The sequence below is a fragment of the Xiphophorus couchianus genome, chromosome 14 (assembly GCF_001444195.1).
Source record: "Xiphophorus couchianus chromosome 14, X_couchianus-1.0, whole genome shotgun sequence".
Lineage (NCBI taxonomy): Eukaryota > Metazoa > Chordata > Actinopteri > Cyprinodontiformes > Poeciliidae > Xiphophorus > Xiphophorus couchianus.
In genome coordinates this window covers 15,254,466-15,273,399 of record NC_040241.1, presented here as the reverse complement: position 1 = coordinate 15,273,399, position 18,934 = coordinate 15,254,466, and the positions used below count along the sequence as shown (strand labels likewise).

Here is an 18,934-nt window from a genome sequence, read left to right as displayed (position 1 = left end):
GATGTTTCTAGTGTTTATACTTTTCCTCAGTACTTTTTAACAAGGTGAACTGCAGTTTCAATCAGCATAGAAAATGTGCTAGATTGTTTTTTCCCCTCTACATTCCCTGTTGTTTATGCACAGATATAGCAAGAGCTTTCATATAGAACACAAACATTTCCATTACGCATGAGCTGCATGAATTGATTTTAAGATAAATCTTGTAGGTGGATATCTGTATTAGAGAGGCAGTGGAAAAGTGTGGAGGAGATCCGAAGCTTCACTCTTATTTCTCTTACACAAACCACAAAGCATCTTAAGGACTGCTGTTAGCATCTAATGTATGTGGATTATATTTCAGGAATTTTTCATTGGGCATCTTGAGCAGGACAGACAATCAAATCTGAGAGGATGACTTGTGATTAGGGCTCCACCCCACTTACATATTTGTAGTCCATTTTAGTCTGCATGAAATATGCTGTGGTATGCCTGACTGGATGTGCTGTATTGCTTTCTGGTTCAGCATGTAATCTTTCAACCAAGCCTGGTTTTAATACTCATCTTTGCACTGATGGTGTTCTGTTGAGAGTTTTTAACGGCTTAATTTTGGCAGCAGCCTCTGGTGGTTGTTTACCACTTATTATCTTATTGGAGTTAACGGGTTTCATTACTGAGAGTCTAATTTCCACATCTCTCCTGTGGTTTAGGTACTCACTGATAAGTCTGTGCTGGCTCTAATTATCTCCATTTGTGTTGAAAATGTATAGAAAATATGTATTTTAAGTATATCACCCTTGATTTTTTTCACTTTAATACAAAATGCATGTCTTTAAATAGTAGAGGTGTGAAGACAAATCCAGCTTATTAAAAGATATGATGCACAATAAAAAAAATTACGTTAGCAATATTTTCTTAAAACTAAGAATACCTTATTTTTATTTATATTTTTACATTGTGAGTTGGAGTTTGAAAATCATTCATTTGTACATAAAATCCATAGCTGTTGTAGAATAATCAAATTTAGGTTTGACTGGTCTATTACTGTCTTTATGAATGTCTAATACAGAAGTGGTCCTTTTGTCAGTCAGGATTTGAAAATGCTCTTTTTCTGATATTACTAATTATTTAAATATTTACTTTATTTTAAGTAGAATGTAAGCTAGAGATGAACAAACACACACTAAAAAAAAAAAAAAAAATAATAGCATCATTGGTGGTTTACAGTTACAAATGTCTTTTTTTTCTTTCAGATGTCCAAGATGTTGCTAGATAAATTATTTAAATTGGACTTATTTAATGCTTTTTGTAAGAATGTACTGTTGAACTTAGTAGTTTACTGCTTCACAACAAAGCGGCCCAAAAACTACTTCCTGTTTTTCCTCAAAATAAGAGTTTCACATGTGGATGTAACATGATGCCAAGCTGAAAGCACTCGCCTTCATATCCTGAGCTCATAATAACAGTTTAGACTTACCCTCAGGGCATTCCCGGAAAGCTTTGAGTTGTGAGCAGACAGAGCCCATGAATATTACTGGTATGCAACATTAAAAACTAGTAGTGTTGTTCAGATATGTTTTAAGTCAATTTCATAAAATAATATACTGTTCATCACTAGGATTTTTTTTCAAAAGTAAAAATAATTTGAATTTTGTAGGCCTTTGTCTCTTAATTTCTGGTCTGAATAGGTGATTCTGGTATAATTTTTAAATGGAGCCTAGAATTGTTGACATTCATTCAGAATGGGTTATTATGAAACAATTTTTTTATTTTTCTCAAATTTATACATAAAGACCATGCACATTGCATAGTTTGATTGCCAGTGTGGGGTATAGGAAATTTTTAGGAGAAATATCGATCTAATAATTACTACCAAAGCTAGATCAATCTACAATGAACCTTTCACAAAGGGCTTAAATCTCATAGTTTAAAGAGATTCACTAAATCCATTGTTGGAAATGAGAAACCAAGGGAAACATTGTACAACATTTTGCAGTTTCATGTTAGGACAATTTTAAAGTTGTCAAAACAGCTATAACCCACTGCACATTCCAAATAAACTTTACTAAACATTACTTTGTATAGAAGAAAATGACATTGCTATTGAGTTTGAATGTCTGGACTTGAGAGTAAAAGATACCTGGTTTACAGTTGATATGTTGTGAGCTTGGGTGGTCTTAAATATCAGTGAGCTGATATCAGCTGATGCTTGTACATAAATAATTCAGCATTTGGCACTAAGCTATCCAGGCCTTTTCAATGCCAGTTTATCTTGCACGTTACGACACAATGAACAAAATATCTGTACATACATTCATCAGCCCACATCCCACAACAAGGGACCAAGCTGTTCAGTCTTGTCCTGCTGAGAAACTGTGGCTGCATTCCCGATTCCCTGTTCAGGTTCCCCCCCACCGTCTTCTCAGGTACAGAACATCCCTTGATCCACTCAGTGGAAGCAATTAGAGAATCCTGCTGTATCCTGTTAAGCTTAACTATTTATCAAGGTACAGGATCTGATGTTTGTGAATTCATATACACTCAATGCCATCAAAGAGTCATAATTGTATTGCTTACAAGCACGAAAAAGAATGTGAGAAAACTGGTTACATGATCACTTCATTGGTTTATTATTAAAATATTTTAAAGAAAGGGTGTGGTAGAATATTGCTTTTTAAATCATAGGTTTTTAAGATCCGTTATGTGTTTTCTAGGAACTGGTCGTCTAGCTTCAGTGACTTACTTTGTTTGGTGCCACTGTTAATGAAGTTTCTTTCAGCTGTGAGTTTTAATAAAGGTAAGATTGCATTTCTGCCCAAGGACCCATACTCCCATACTTTATCTATTACACTCTTTAGAATATTGCATTTGTATGGGTTTGATCAGTCCTTCCATCATTTACAGGTTGTTAGAAATGCTGCATTTTGCTCCTTGAAGGTATGCGAAAACGTAAGCTAATAACACTGGTGTTGGCTTTTTATAGGATAATTTCAAGCTTCTCTTACTCTTCAAGACTCTTCATGGTCTGGAACCATCTTTTTGCTGTGACCTTTAACAATCTGCAGAACCCTAGGGTCAAATACCCAAATTTATTTGGGTAGCTGGCACTGTTCTCTATATCAACCTACCTCTTCACATTAATTTGTTCAGGGCATCAATCACTTTAAGAAACTCTCAAGACCATTTTTTACTCATTGACTTTGAACCCTAGTTGATATTGATAATCGGATTTTGCTTTACAACCTTTCCTATGTGTTTAATGTATTTCACAGTCTTTTGATCCTTTGTCTCCTCTTTGCCATCTATATTGCTTGCTGTAAATCACCTCAGTGCAGCCCTTGTTGTTATAAAGTGCTATATAAATACAATTGACATTGACATTGAAATTGATGCCACTCTCCTCTGTATGCTGCCACCCCAGTAACAAACCACCTGCCTTGCTGCAGAAGTTTTGTTAATTGCTCAAAAAACAACTGGGGAACTCCCAAAAATTAATTGTACAAACACTACTGATGTGCTACCTGATTATCAATGTCATATCCTGACCTTAATCAGGTGTAAAAAAACAAAAAATAAAAGTTTTATGCTAAGAAAAATATTTATTTCAGAAATGTGATGCTATTTTGTACAATCTGACAAGTGTGACCATGAAAGTCCTGCAGATAAACACCGTTCCTGATAATAGTTCCAGATAAATTGGCCAACAAATTAATTGCATAGAATTGAAAGTATTTTAGCATAAAAAATATCAGTGTTACGTCAAAGAATAAACTACAGACCATTGCTGATCTGTCTCAGTAAAATTGACAATTTTGTGACCCTAATGTATTGGAGGGAGCTCAGGGACTCGAGAGGGATGATCGAAGACTTTTCCTGTCAATGGAGCTTCCAGACACTCTGAATATCACCTCTAACTTGTAGCCACAGTGTCCTTTAGGAAGTGTATCACTCTTTCTTCCATTCATTGATGCTGCTTTATTGTACAGCCCCCACTTTCCTCTTCCTCCTCCTCCTCCTTCCACCCGATTTACACTCTGTTGATCAGCTCAGGAAAGGGAAAAAGCTTGTGTGAAACCTGAGGATCACTTGCAGACCTAAGAAAGCAGAAGAAACACACACTCTCTTTTACCTCAAGGTAAGGCAATGCCTGAAGGAACAGCTGATAGTTGCTTGATCTAAATTTCTTTGCATAGAATGATGCTAATCTCTAATCTGAGGGAACCGAACAAAAAGCTCTGCAGTTGGAGCAGCTGAGTGATCAGTGATGTTTGAATTTAACTTCTGTTTGTGTAATTGGACCTTCAGGGTGATGCATTCATGGCTCATCCAAGGCTGGGTGTCATTTGATTGTGTTTTATTTAGCATTGTTTTCATTCTTGATGTATTATTTTTCTTCCTTCTAATCACGTCAAACATATTTGCTGCTATTATTTAAAAATTGGATGTTGTTAAGCAAGAAGTAAGCAAGAGGGTATTGCTTGCTTTATTTATGTCTTCTAACCCAATGTGAAAGCATTAAAACAAAAATGTATCTTCTTGAAGCTACAGCTCAGTACACATGAGATAAGGAATTATTTTTCTTAGAAAGGGCACACTGCAATGTTTTGCACTTTATTATGCTTGTGTATAACTGGAGGGTGAAGCATCCTAAAATTAGCATCTCTCCCAGTAGAGGCACATCTGGCTCTGGAGAATTCGGTGAAATGAGATTTTAACTATTTTGAGGAAAATCTAATGTTTTGATTTGCCTAGAGTACATCTTTACAAATCATAAACTGGCTTTAAGGAACCTTAAATAAGGGGTGTAAAAGAATTGTGGACATGTTTGACTTGTTCACATATTGTAGATTCTTGTATAATTTTGTAGTAGAAACGAAACTGAACCTGCTCCTTGTTTTGTATTTGTCGCTAGAACAAGATTTCATGGATTGCAAACAGTGTGCCAAATCTGTTCAGAGAATAATCCAGTTCAGGTTTTATCAGTCTAAGCATTTTAGTTTCTGATCTAAAGATGATTAAATGCAAGCTGGACTCATTAAAAACTGTGGAAAAGCTCTTGTGCTCCTCACTATTTTGGCATCCAATAGAAACTAAAAATCAGATGCCATCTTTATCATCATTAGCAGCTTAAGGTTTGCCAAACATTAAACTTTCACAGTGCTTACAAAAGCCAATGAAAAGTGGCTCAAAAACATTAGCTGATCCTTTTTGTGTTTTGCATGAATAAAATAGAATAGAGATTTAATAAATCTCAAGCTGTTTTTTATGATTATCCAGTTTCTTTTGAAGTTCTGAAGTGTAAAAGGAAATATGTATATAACCAGTAAATAGCCTTTTAGATTAGCACTAATTTAAAAAAGTGCTTCAAAGTAAGGCTACACTGTATTAGGAAAACCCATGATATGTTTTGCATATTGATGTAATAACTGTTGTGATAATAATTGTTGATGATTTAGCAAATTAGGACAGAAGTTATTTGTGTTAACATGTTCATGTTAAAATGAAGTTACAAACAGATACTGTCTTTAGCGTCAGTGGCTGTTAACCAGATTTGCATATTCACCATGCTTAAAAATAGTCTAATATGGCTTCTGACTCAACTAATTTGAAAATGCTCCTTTTTACTTTCCATAAATAGAAAATGTTGTATAAATCTTATACTGTATTCAAAAGAATCTCCTATTAGTCTGGAATTAGTGTTTACCCTTTAATTTAGCATTAACAAATGGGTCCCGAAGAGACACTACTGGTTAACCATTAGCTTTGTGGCACAGACTTCATTTTGACAAAAGAATATCAGGTTGTTTTAATAATTCACGATATTAAGGTATGAGATCTTGTAACACCCTTGGTTTCAAGGCATAGTTAAAGTACCAGGTATAGTACTGGTACTTTCATAAATCAGGTACGGTACTGGTACTTTAACTTATAACTATTTTTGAAAACCACCTTGGTAGGAGCTGTTTGTGTTCTTATTAGCCAGTGTAAATGGGTAAATGTCTGATTACGCTCTCATTATTACTTATCTTGCAGAAATAAATGCAGAAAATTCACAGAAATCTGTTTGAAAGCACTTTTGGCATGCTTTTTATATAAAGCTGTGTATTTTGTTTCCACTGATACATTAGTGAGCTGTGAGGCATGTGTTCACCAACCAAGGGGACCCAGTGGATGGAAGACCAGCTGCACTTACGTAAGAACCATGGCTTCTCCAAGAAAGTCCTGCTTAATTGTTGGTTGGTGCGCCGCATCGTAACCTGGGCCTCTCCAAACCCTAAAGGTATTATAGCAACAAATTACTCAAGATAAGAATGATAATACAGATGTAAAAATGTGAAAACCTTTTTGATAATTAACCTATTTGCAGTTTTGTGTTTTTGGATTTTTCTGTAGAACATCAAATCACAGAAATTTGCCAATTTACTGATGTTTTGTCAGAGCAAGACGAAAGAGTCATGCATGGGCACAATGCTATTTGACACACTGTTGGCTGGCATTAGCAAAGAAATAATTGGCATAAAGTAGTTCATTTATTAATTGACAGTTTTAACCTGAAATTAACAGCAACAGAATTTCAAAGATCCAACAGCTAAATCTAAATGTAAAAAATCCCTTTGCTTGTTTAATTGTAAAGGATCACCAGTGAAATATGCCTGGAACTGATGGTGCCTTGAACAGGTCCTGTGAATTACTTTCATTTGTATCTCATTCTGTATTGATTCCTTGCCAGGACATATAACCTCAACAGACCTCTGACATTTTTCTGCCGAAAGAGGTTATCATGAAGAAACCCTTCAGTACAGAATTAAAGCCTTTCTCTTTTATGAAAGAAAGACAAATCTTTCCTGCTGTGGTATTGTTTTTAAAAGTACATTTTATAAATTGATTTGTATTTAAACTTTAAATGAGTTGTTTAATTCACTGACAATTGTAGATGCATTACTTTTTAAACATACAAATCAAATTGTTACCCTAGCGTTAAACCCAAAAAGATTTCATTGATGTATGCAGATTTATTTGTCTCCTAAAAAAATATCAATTTTTCTTTCTACTTTAACTTTATTGCTGGCCACTTGTGTAGTCAGAAAAAAAATAGATAGTTGGAGAAGGCAGTTTTGTCCTCATCAATCTAGTTGCTTCCTTGGATTTGCTGTGTATATCAGCTGCATTTCTGACATTACCATAAAACGTGGAGACAGATGTTCTCCAATTCTGTTGTGCCTTGTCAGTTGTTATGATAAACGAGTTGAGTTTGGCTTTAATTTAGCATGCTAATAGACTGTGATGAATATTACTGTAGGGAATCCTAAAGCACATCTGTGATTATTTGTTTCACTGCAGAGGAAGGAAAATGACAAAAAGCCATTTTCTTGTCTTGATTATTTGTAGTTGGTGCTGATTAGGTTTATGTCAACAGGGCAGGTGCAGTTTGTAAACCACATAATCAACCTTTTCTTGTTGTTGTGTATATACTCCATTTTTGTGTGTAGCTGTGAAGTTGTCATTTGAATCTTTATTTCTATTCATATTAGACAGGCACCTGGAACTGCAGCAGGGTCCAGGTGTTGCTGCTAGCTTCGTTGATATTAGACTTTCTTTTCTTACTTATTGGAAATGAATTCTTCTATCCCAAAGCAGACTGCTTTTCTTTGACTGTGCTATGCTGTTGTAGTTATAGGTAGCTGCAAGAAACTGTGACAAACCACTGCAACTTTTGTCAAAGGAATTCATACCTCTTAAAGTTTACAACATTTTGTCACATTACTGCCATAAAGCTTAATGCATTTAATTGTGCTTTATGACTAACCCAACACAAAGAGGCAAATAAGTGTGAAGGAGAAGGAAAATAATACATAGTTATTTTTTTCTGCAGTTTTTATTTTGAACTTAATTTTAATTGTGGGGTGTGCATATATTTTTATAAATAAATTTGTATTTGTAGGAAATGTATTAAACATTTTTCTTATTATTTTCAACTTTAATGTTCACAATATTCACTATTTTGTGTTGATCTATTCAAAGAAACCAAAGTTTATGTTTGTAATTCAAAGATATAAGGGGTACAAACATTTTTTAAGGTACTTTATTTTTCCACAGGTCACTATGAAATCATTGCATAGTTAATTTTTTCTCCAGTTTTCCATGTAATGAAGACATGTTTTTGAGTTGCGCCTCACCATTTTCCCGCTTGTTCACACAACATATGGATCTCTTGTCTCTTCTCATTAGGTGGTGTCTTATATTAATGATATCTTCCCTCCTGTGTCGCTCAAAATAACCTCTCAGCAGGCAAATGGTCATGCTATAAACCTGCCAGGTGGCGGTAGTACCCTCTGGATGTTCTGGCTCCCGAACATGGCCATGTTCAATAGAGCGTCCAGGAATAAGCAAACCCCATGTTGTTTTCTCGTGCTTGAAGAGGAGATTTAATGAATCACTGCTGTCACTTCAATGCAGGCTTACATAAGAACTGTAATATTTTGGGTTAAAGACTGTCTTAATTCTGATATTCATGTGAGACATCACAAGAACTGTATACTTATTAGTTAACCAAAAAATGTTTCTTTTCATTTGAAATGAATCAGTTGCACAGTACAGTTCAGTGCATTGGTGATTTAAACTCAGATAAACATTTTTTTTCAATGTTAGATATTTTGCATATATACATGTATTTATGTAAAGAATTATTAGATAAAATGCAATTAATTTATTAAAATTTATTCAAATGCAATGAAAGATAATAGGAAAAGGAACAACTTTCAACTTGTTTTAGTCCAGATTATTTTAATGAACTTACTGTGATGATAGGGCAGGTTAAATTACTTTGCATACTGGCTGAATTGAAGTTGCTTTAAGATATAGTGGTGCTTGAAATAATTGTTTTCCTCAACTCGAAAATATTGAAAAGTGACTTCACTGGTGCTATTGATATTTCAACCCATTGAACCATTTATCAAGTCATTAAGAACTTGAGATTTTTTTTTTAACATGGAGTGACATGTCATAAGGCAAAAATGACAAATAAGTGGCTCAGGGATCAATATTTACATTTTTATGGTCTGAAATCTTTCCACATCTTGAAAGCATAAAGAAACTGTGGTTTGTCCCCAAAAAACAGTTGCACAACAAAACCTAGGCATGTGAAAAATGTTCCCTGGGCAAACTGCAGAAGTCTCAAAATGGAAAGGTCAACACTATGAATTTTTATTCTTTACATAAACATTTCAAAATTAATGCCTGTGAAATTATTATTGAACTTCATTATGCCATAGAACTTCCTAGAAAAGATGAAGCTGTTATAAACCTGCAAATCTTGTGAAAAATAATGTTTCTGTATGACTGTATGCTTGAGACTTTTTCATTGCCATCATATATCTACCATATCTGCCATGGTAGATATACATTCATGCTCATAATCTCAGCTGCCAGGAGATGGCAGCAGACCACATGTAATTTTGCCAGTAACTGCATTCAGAATTGATTGTGAGCTTAATTTACTAATTTAACTCATAAAATATAATATAGAGTAATTGTTATACATGTCTGTAATTTGCTGCACACACATAAAAACAGAATTTAAAACTCACCAAGTATGCACTACATGTATGTTTGTGTCCACATAGAATCACTGTGGATAAAATATCAATATCATTGCTGTGCAACAAAATTTAATTCACCAGCTCTGCAGGATGAGACCCTCCCCAATATAATAACAGCCCCTCCAACAGTCTGGTTCTGAAACTGTCATAAATTTTCTAAGTCGCTGCACTGCACCAGTAACTCAGTGGCTCTAAAAGCTCCCCCTGTTGCAGTGAATAGTGATTCAGCCCAGATTTTTATTATGAAGATCAGGAGATGCAAATAAGGGTACTATTCTGCATTCTGCTATGCCTGGACATCCATAACAAAGGACCATTAGCTTTGATTCATGGTACTTAACTGCTTTATGGAGCATTCAACATATTAAAACATGGTTTGCCTAACATGCTTTAAAATATTTATTTAACCTGAAATTTCATCCATGTTGCATCTTAATCCCACTTTTTTTAAATAGCTTTTTCACCTTTTAAACAATGTGGCCAGTATTACACAGATCAATAAAACACTTCAGACGTGCAGGCTTTGACACGCTGTTCTGCAGACACAGAGTATGTGCAGGCTGTAGTTCACTGTGGAGGGGTGTGCTGCAGAATACGTTCACCTTCAGGCTGCGGCTGAGGGTCGTGTCCTTCAGGGAGCAGGGGGAATGGGCAAATTGATTTATTTCTGCTTCAACCAATTTGAGGTTAATGAATCCACATGAGAAAGTACATGTGGTACTCTAATATCTTCAGCATTGTCCAATTCAAATCCCACAGTTAGCTGAGAATAAGTTGAAATGAGCTGCGGAGAATTTACAGCCCCATCCAGAAGTTGGAATATCAGTTGCCTACAAGACCCTTGAACCTTGAGATCCAATGCTACGTTATGCAGAACCTGTAAGCCTTTATTAAAAGACTCCTGGGAAGTTTGTCCTTGATTAGCATATTTATGCCCACTGACACAGTGGGAGTGAGGGAGACCCACAAACCGCAAAAGCAAATCTCTTGCTGCAGGGAAGCAACATTTTTCCATTTTAATCTTTTTCCCACTTGGTCAAGAGTCCAGGCCTCTGTAGGGCCAAGGTGAAAATTGAAAGAGGCAGTGATGGATTGGAGGAGAAGTTGAGGCAGCATGCAGCCTCTCAGTTTGGAGTGTAGGAGAAAGAAGAGCGATTGCCAGGGGGGACTGCTGGCCGGCCGAGATGCACACATCAGGCTATTGTCATTTGATTCATGTGTTGGGAAAAATTACATCTGGGGAAAGAGTGAAGGGAATCCAAAGGTGATACTTTTTCTCTGACGTTGGTGTTATTTATAGAGCTGGCTTATGCAGTTAATAGCCAGAGATAGGATGTTACATCAGTGAGGAAAAGAAATAGTTGTTGAAATACCGTCTCTGCATTCTTGTATCCAGAGATGCATAAATATCAATCAACTGATCCGCCGTTGTTTAAAAACCAATTTTTAACAACCGTTCAGACTTAAGTTTAGACTTTTAAAACTTAGTCTCATTTCTTTGAATAGCTCCAATACAAACTTTTTTTGTTCAATTGCAAAAGGTAGCTTAAAGGAGGAAGACAAGCTTTGAATTTATTTATTTTGGTTTAATTTATAAAATTAGAAATATTTGGCATTTATTATGGGTTATTTTAGAAAATAATTGCTAGCAATTGTTTGATTCTGCTGATACACGCTTAAAACTTTACAAATGAACAGCTTTTAGAAGCTACAAAATTCAGGATTCAAGAAGGACTTTCAACAAAGTTGCACATGAATGAGCCCTCTGATTCTTTACTGGCATCACCTTCAACCTTCACGTTTCTGTAGATAAATGGGGATTAGCAGCCAACAGCAGGGATTAGCAGGTAATGGGCAACTATTTGCTTTTTTTGGCACCTTAACTAGCATGTTGACAGACGAAAACTCTCGCACTTTATCCTGTCGATTGAGTTTAGAAACAGATGCTTTTCAACACAAAGACAGTCCACTGGCATTGGCTGAAACCAATCTGGGTCTTATTGTCCAGGTCATTTGAGGAGCTCACTGTTCATCATTAAAGATGCATTTCCTGCTACACGCTGTTCATTTTGCACAAACCGGGTTTTATTTAATTCAAAGAGTGGTCAATTAGTGCTTTGTAGGTTCTTTGTTTTCTGAAATAGCCTTTAAGTTGCTATTTAAAATACTGAAAATAGTTATAATTGTGAATCTGGCTTTCTGACTTAAAATAATAAATATAGGAGCAGAGCAGAATAAATGAATCACAATTTATACTTAATGCTCTACATTGTATCAGTTATCTGTTGAACCATTGCAAGTTGAGCTCTAACCAAAACAATCATGATAAATCTTAAAATAATTTTTGAAAAAAAGATTTTCTCTGTAAACTATTAATTCATTAAATGGAACAACACAAAATCTTCAGAGATTTGAATGTTCTGCATCTATTTAGAGACTGCAAGAATATATAGAAGTTGGTACTAAGCTAAAACTCATTAATCATCAGCTGCTTCAGCAAAACTGAATATAAACTTTGTGACTTTCTTTTCCACATTTATACAGGTGATAAACTCTTTTGCCAGTAACCTACTTCAGTGAACTTTTTGTAGCGCCGTCCTGGGCCATCTATAAATAGACTCTCCTGATTAGTTCCAGGCACAGTGAAACCATGCAAGACTTTGGTTGCTGCAGGGCAAAACTGACTTTCGTCTCCATGCATCACTCTGCTGTAAAACACCTGTCTCTATTACGGCCTAATGTATCTCCCTTGCTCTGGTCAAGCACCAGTGCAGCAGCAGGCCCAAGTTTACCACCAGGCCTCAGAGAGCGGGTTGCTTCCCTTTCCGACCTGGTCATCCCCCCTCCTGAGATGGTGTATATTAAGAAGTGATGTATTTAATGTGCAACACTGCTAATGAGTGTCCCTGGCCAACGTTAATTAGGTATTTCAGAATGAGGGTTAGTGATCCACTCTAAATATCATATGACTGTTGCGTGGGATACAATTACAAGCTGAATCACACCCACACGTTTAGGTGAGCATACGTGATCACATGATTAGTGGTGCATCCTGCTACAGCTCATTTATAATTCCATGTCGGGTTTGTTCTGGTCTTGTTTGGAGCACGTTATCTCCTTCACATCAGAAAATGAGTGGAGAGGGTGACATATTTCTGCTGCAATGGCAGTCCATGCATCACATGTAAAGTAACGAAGCAAAACTTTATTAATAAAGAACATTTTAAGATAAAAATTACTAAATGCTTCAACGACCAGGTAATATAAACCTAAGATACAGGAAACATAATCAGATTTATAGATTACTTTTAGAGAAAGTCACCGAGTCTGTTGATCTCTTACAGAGATTTTATGTTTAAGTGTGAGGTTTTTGTTCTGTTTGAGAAGAGAATAGATAAATTATTCTGAATTAAGTACCACAGATAATGGTTATTTTGTTCATTAACACTGCTTTAACAGTATGAATTGCTCAACTAGCTGTTGTATAGTTTCTAAAACCAACATGGTCTCAGTAAAATGAATTGATTTTGGGTTTAAACAAAGTCCTAAATGCAATCCTACTAAGGTTAAAATATTAACATGATATTGATTTTTTTTCTGAAAGAGGAGCCTTTGTTTTATTATGTCAGTCCTCTTCGTCCTGTACTCTGATCTCAAAACATCAGATTAAGTATAAATTTTTTATTATTTCAGTGTTATGTTCAGGTATCCTGCAGTAAAAATGTTGATGTTCTCATCTTCATGTTCACCACTGCACCAGAGAAAGACATGTGAGGCATTACGTGATATAGAGAAAAGAATAGAAGACTTAAAGGACTACATTTGAGACAATGGAGCGGATGGGAGGAAGGGTCGAATAAATGGGAGGAGTGGGCGGATTGGATAATGAAGCAGCACACAGTGTAAAAAGAGACAGATGGCTGAAGGTGGATGCTCTGTCCAAAGTGGGACAGGAAAGTGACATTTTATGGGGGGAAATTGGATGATTCCCAAATTCCTATTGGCCGAAAACTTGGCATACAGTAGGTTAGTGCATTCCAGCCCTGGTCATCAAGGCATACTGCTCTGCATGTTTCAGATGTTTTCCTGTTTTAACACACCTGATTCAGATGATTACAGTTCAATAAAATCCTGTTTATCGCCCATCAATTGAAATTGGATGTGAAGAAGCAGGGAATCGCCTCAGACATTGGCTTGAGGACCAGGGTTGGGTTGCAGGAGACGATCAAGTGAAGTTCTTGTTGTATTAACTGTCCACTTGTTCATCTTCACCATTTTCAAAGACACTTTTCAGTTTCACATTAAACATAGCAGTTTTCCATTAATGCAACGACACATTAAGGACGTCCTCTGTCTGTTTCTGCTCTCTTAACGCCACCTATCCCATTTTCTTTCACTTGAGGGGGGAAACCTGGAGCGCCGGTGCTCCCAGCAGGCGAGGCCCATCTTTCTCAAGTAACCATTGTGGCTTATGCATGTCGGTCTGTAGCAGAAGCACGCCCTGTTGAAATTAGGTCAACAGACCACACCAGGCCTGCTGCGGGACACCAAACAAAATGAGGTCATGGAAAAAGACGATTCCCTGTTGGCCTGCGGAGCTTTTTAGCATGGCACAATATATTCTTTGTTATGACAGTTAAGTCCATCTCAACACTAACACAACGGCTCACCAGAATAAATTGCCTACGAGTTCTCTTTGTGTTTGACATTGTTAGACCTCTTAAAATAACAGTAGCTATTATAGAATACTAATACTTCCTCATTATACCACAAGCCAGGAGTTAAGTCTCTAAACGTCTCTTCATTGATTGAATAGCTGTGTTACACATGAAAACCTTTGCATATCACAGTGAAACTGAAATTGCTAATGCTGTTTACAAGACATGGTGTTATAACAGCTAAATGCGTGTTTGGTAGCACATTAGCCCACCACATATCTAAGCATTTCCTTCTAGTTCTTAAGAGTGTTACTGGCAGTACACTCCTACAGATGAATTTCGAACATGATGGCCCCCCCGGTAATTATAGCACTAATGATCATTTGTACTGCATGGTGGCGGGTGTAATTTGACCATTCCCTTGGCGGCAACTAAGTTATTTTATTTTTCTCATTTTGAAGGCAGTCATTCAGTAAATAGCCCCTTGGATGAGAGATTACAGTTTTACCCGAAAGTGACAAAAGGGTTCAAAGAAGGCACTTTGGTTGTGGCTGTAGTGAATTAAAAGTTTGTTGATGGGATGTGTGTCTTACTACAACTGGGAGCCGCAATCCAATTTAGGGTTACTTTTTTCTTTTTTGAGACTAGATAGTATGAACAGCAGCTGCATGGCTTCCAGCTATAAATTAGATAATCAAACAAATAAGGAAATGTCTGACCCATTTCTCCTTCAGCGCTAATATGGTAGCCCGCAAGTAAATAAGCTGCAATATTACCCTTTAATCAGATATTAGCCTCTCTCACTACAAATTCCCTCTACATACCTAACAGCATGCATACATTATTGGAGCAAATGGCTCACTGTGCCTAAAGTAGCTGCTGAACACTAGTGCTGCTTAGCTGCACATGTTAAAGTAGTGGATGAAAACAAGTTGAGTCAGCTTTATGTTTCAAGAAAGGATCAAATTGATTTGTTGGGAGTAAAGTGTTCCTCTTGGTAGAGGTGCGGCAGACAGTATTTACGGTCTGTTACACCCACCTCTGGGCTCATGCTTATCTATAAATAGCCACAGATGGGTACAGGGCCACATCTGGCAGAGAGAGGCTGCGGGCCACCATTTTACAGACGTGTCATGTAATCAGAAATGTTTACTTCCTTCACACTTACTCAGGCAATTCTACTGTTTAACACTATGCAGATAAAACTATTGCAAGCAAGACATATTGCTATGGCAAACCTAATTAATCGACCTGTTCTTTGTTTTTATGTTCCCAAACACTTGCGTAGCTAATTAACTGTAGTTTGACTATTTTGCTCTACTGCTATGTTAAAAATAACAGTATGTTTAAAAATTTTGCTAATATCACTCTCCACAGAAAGTAAGGAAAAATGCAGGGTTTTTCTTAGAAGACTTCTCGAAGAATGCACTCTTCCCTTACATATTATGGGCTGTGACGCTCCTACAATTTTGAACATTTTTTAGAACATAAATTGTGATATTGTTTGTTGTAGTGGTGGCAGAAGATAAGAGTAAAGAGCAGCTCTGGTCACAGTGGCATCGTGCCAGTGATCACTCCCAAACTGCATGTACAGCTCTTGGCACAGTTGCTGTGTTCATTGCATTGAACCACGCCTGTAGGTGGAACAAATACAGTATAGTCTAAGCAAGAAGCTAACAAACTGGCTACAATCATGTCAATGAGTAAAGTAACGGAATAAGTACCTTGTTCAAAGAATAGTTATTTCTAATACTTGTTAGTGCAATGACTTAAAAAATTTATTCTCATTTGTGTTTGTAGGAGCTTCTATGTGTTATGTTTACATAGCTGCATTTGTTTTGGACATAACGTTTGAAAATCCTTTTATTTTTAAGGGTGATGCCATTAAAAATAAAAGGCAATCTTAGATTGCACAGCTGCTTATTTCTGTGTAATGTAATTTTTTATCATGTGTACCATTCCTCTAGGGTTGCAAAAAGAGAGGAGGATGATTTGAAAAACATGCACAAAAACATTTTCTTGTTTGCTCCAAGATGCTAACACAGTCCTCTGTGACATTTTGTTTCTTTTCATTTGGTGAAAAAAAAAATCTGTTAAAACTTTAAATGGAAAATATATAATTAACTCTCTTTGGTTCTACAATATCTCTAACTTCAGGTCCATCACAAAGTGTAAACAACTGTTGTGAGTTTGAAGGAGTTAATGAAATAACATCCTGATTTTTGTCCGTTCTTTAATCAATTAACTATTCCAGGCACGCACTTATTGATAATTTCATTGAAAAAAACCCCCCAAACCTCAAGCTGCAGTGGAAAGTGTTTTTGTTCTTCAAAGCAATAAAGGATGAAGAAAACAGAGTTGCTACATGTGAGGCGGTTTATTCTTTTATTTTTTTCCAAAATGGGGGAAAAAATATCTCCTTTCTTCTCTTGCAGCGCAAAGTAATTTTCTCTCTGTATTAGAACGCTGTGTGCAGCTCCTTTTGCTCTGGGCTGGTTAATTATAAAAGGGACCATTCACCAAATTTTAGTTGTTCCCTGGAGACCTCCAGACTTTGATTATTAAGCAAGGTTGTTTCACCACCCTTACTGTAAATATTAAGAACACATTTATACCTCAGATGGGGCTGAACACTGTAGTGCGTGAAGTAAGAAGCAGATGTGTATGTACACATCTAAAGAAACTATGCGCAAGTGTCGACATATCTCAAAGATTCAATATTTTTAAAATATGTGAGAATAGTTAGATTTGATGTTTTAGTAAAAAAAATTCAGGTTTGAGTTTTGTCATGCACTTTTCCTGTGACAAGTGTCATAGATATGGATGTAATAACCAGTAATATGTGATTTATAAATAGAACAGGGTGCAAAAGTTTGAAATTATTCATTTCTTTAATTACTCAAAATCATGCAAAAATTACTGTTATGGCAACATGACATCCACGTTTTATTTAAATTTATAAAAACTCAACCTGCAGTAAGTTTACTGTTTTTACATCTGAAATAAATGTTTCTGAAATATAGTCTATTGTTACAACTTAGCTTGGAGCCCTTCAGATTTCTTGGCACCTGTCCTGTCAAGCCAAGTCTGTGAATTTCCATTAGGATTGAGGCCATTGCAGTAGCTTAATTGTATCCATTCATGTATTGGTTTTGATTTCTGCATGAAACTGGTCAAACATCCATTTGTCTTCAAAATACAATTTTACCATTTAGTTTAAGAATTTTGAGGTGCTGAGCCCTTATCATTTACTGTGTAGTGTACCTGCATCACCAGTAGGTAAACATAGCATAGTGTTGCTACCACATTGCCTGATCTACTAAAAACCTTAAAGAAAGCATTAGCTGTTCAGCCTTTGTAAGACCTTTGCCAAAATTGAAATATGTGAAATATTCAAGATTTTTTGCATAAAAAAAAGAAAAAATAATGAAATCCTGAATATGTTGATGATCATTTGGTCATTTAGAGGAAATTTGTCAATACGAAATGTATTTTATTCCCACACTTCTTAAGAAAATGTTAAGAGACATACAACACAAATAAAAATAAGAAAATGATGAGTTGGCTATTGAGGTGTTGCTGTGAAGCAGTAAACCTTCAGCTTTGTTCTCTTTCCTCCTCTCCTTCAAGGCTCGAGGCTGCGTCTGCTACATTATTAGAGAGCCATCCAAAAGGTGGCCTTGGTGAGTTTGCTCCAGCAGACAATAGTTCTTATCAATGATTTAGAGTTTCAGGATTAATGTTCTCACTCGAGCCTAATGTCCAATCTATCCTGTGCTTCAGCGACTCCAAGCTTTGCAGGAAATCTGTTGTTAAAGGCCATACAAGGAGGAAAATGTCGCTATAAACAAAAGCTGCTTGGAGTATGCAGTCCTTCACCAAGGCCAGTGCCTTGTCTTCCAGTTTTAGAGACTGATCTGAATCTGAACCAAAATGTAATTGGTTCTGCTTGCTCCACCTCTGCACGCTCCCCCTCCACTCTCCTTCCCCCAGCTGTGAAATGTGGTTTGGGGCTGAAGCTTTTTTTTTCTGTGTTATCTTGCTGACAAACACACAAACACCTCTGACAACACATCTCTTCCTTGCTATGCAGCAGGATGCAGCACTTTCCTGGCTGTTGTACCAATATGAATTCTGTGCATGTAAAGTTGTACTTTTACAGGTGTTCATCCACATACGACCATTTTCATAACAAAAAGCCTCTGTTTTGCCCCACATTCAAAGCTCTGGAGAGTTTTAGTAAGACCAATTCACTTTTAATCAGTTCTGTCACATAACAAACTTCATTATAAAACCATGAAATTATTTGTCTTTCTTTACCTAAAAGTAAGAAGATATAAAACATGTTAATTCAGTCCTAAAGGACAGAAGTATTTTCTTCTAGAAAAGCGAAATTGAGTTCAACCTCCCTGATCAGTTTCCTTGGCCAGAATATCAAGATCAATGGGCTAGAAAATCTTTGATTTTATTCACATCCTATATTTGGACATGTTTCCACTTAATTCCACACACGCAGCAACATTTTTGAACTTTCCTGGGCTGTAAATAAAAATACTGAGATTAAGCTGTTTTCCTATGCATCATAATTGATTATGCTGTCAGTGAAGGGCAAACCTAATGCATCATCCTCATTTCAGATAAAAGCAGCAGCAGCAGCATAAAACCCTTAAATTTAAATGTCATTTGCATTTACCTGGTGTC

General features: G+C 36.3%; 1 protein-coding gene across 3 annotated transcripts in view; it reads left to right on the top strand.

Annotated features, from left to right (window-relative positions):
* kcnip4a (potassium voltage-gated channel interacting protein 4a) overlaps positions 1-18,934 on the top strand; it is a 144,597-nt gene that overhangs the window by 9,864 nt on the left and 115,799 nt on the right. Inside the window, exons 1-2 of one of the 3 annotated variants that reach the window (XM_028039095.1) lie at positions 4,016-4,111; positions 6,105-6,256. The exons of 1 other annotated variant lie outside the window; for it this stretch is intronic. In XM_028039095.1, the coding sequence (XP_027894896.1) occupies positions 6,118-6,256 (139 nt within the window). In that variant the 5' untranslated portion in view covers positions 4,016-4,111; positions 6,105-6,117. Of the gene's footprint in view, positions 1-4,015; positions 4,112-6,104; positions 6,257-18,934 lie in introns of those variants that run through there. One more of the 3 variants, XM_028039094.1, reaches the window with a different exon arrangement.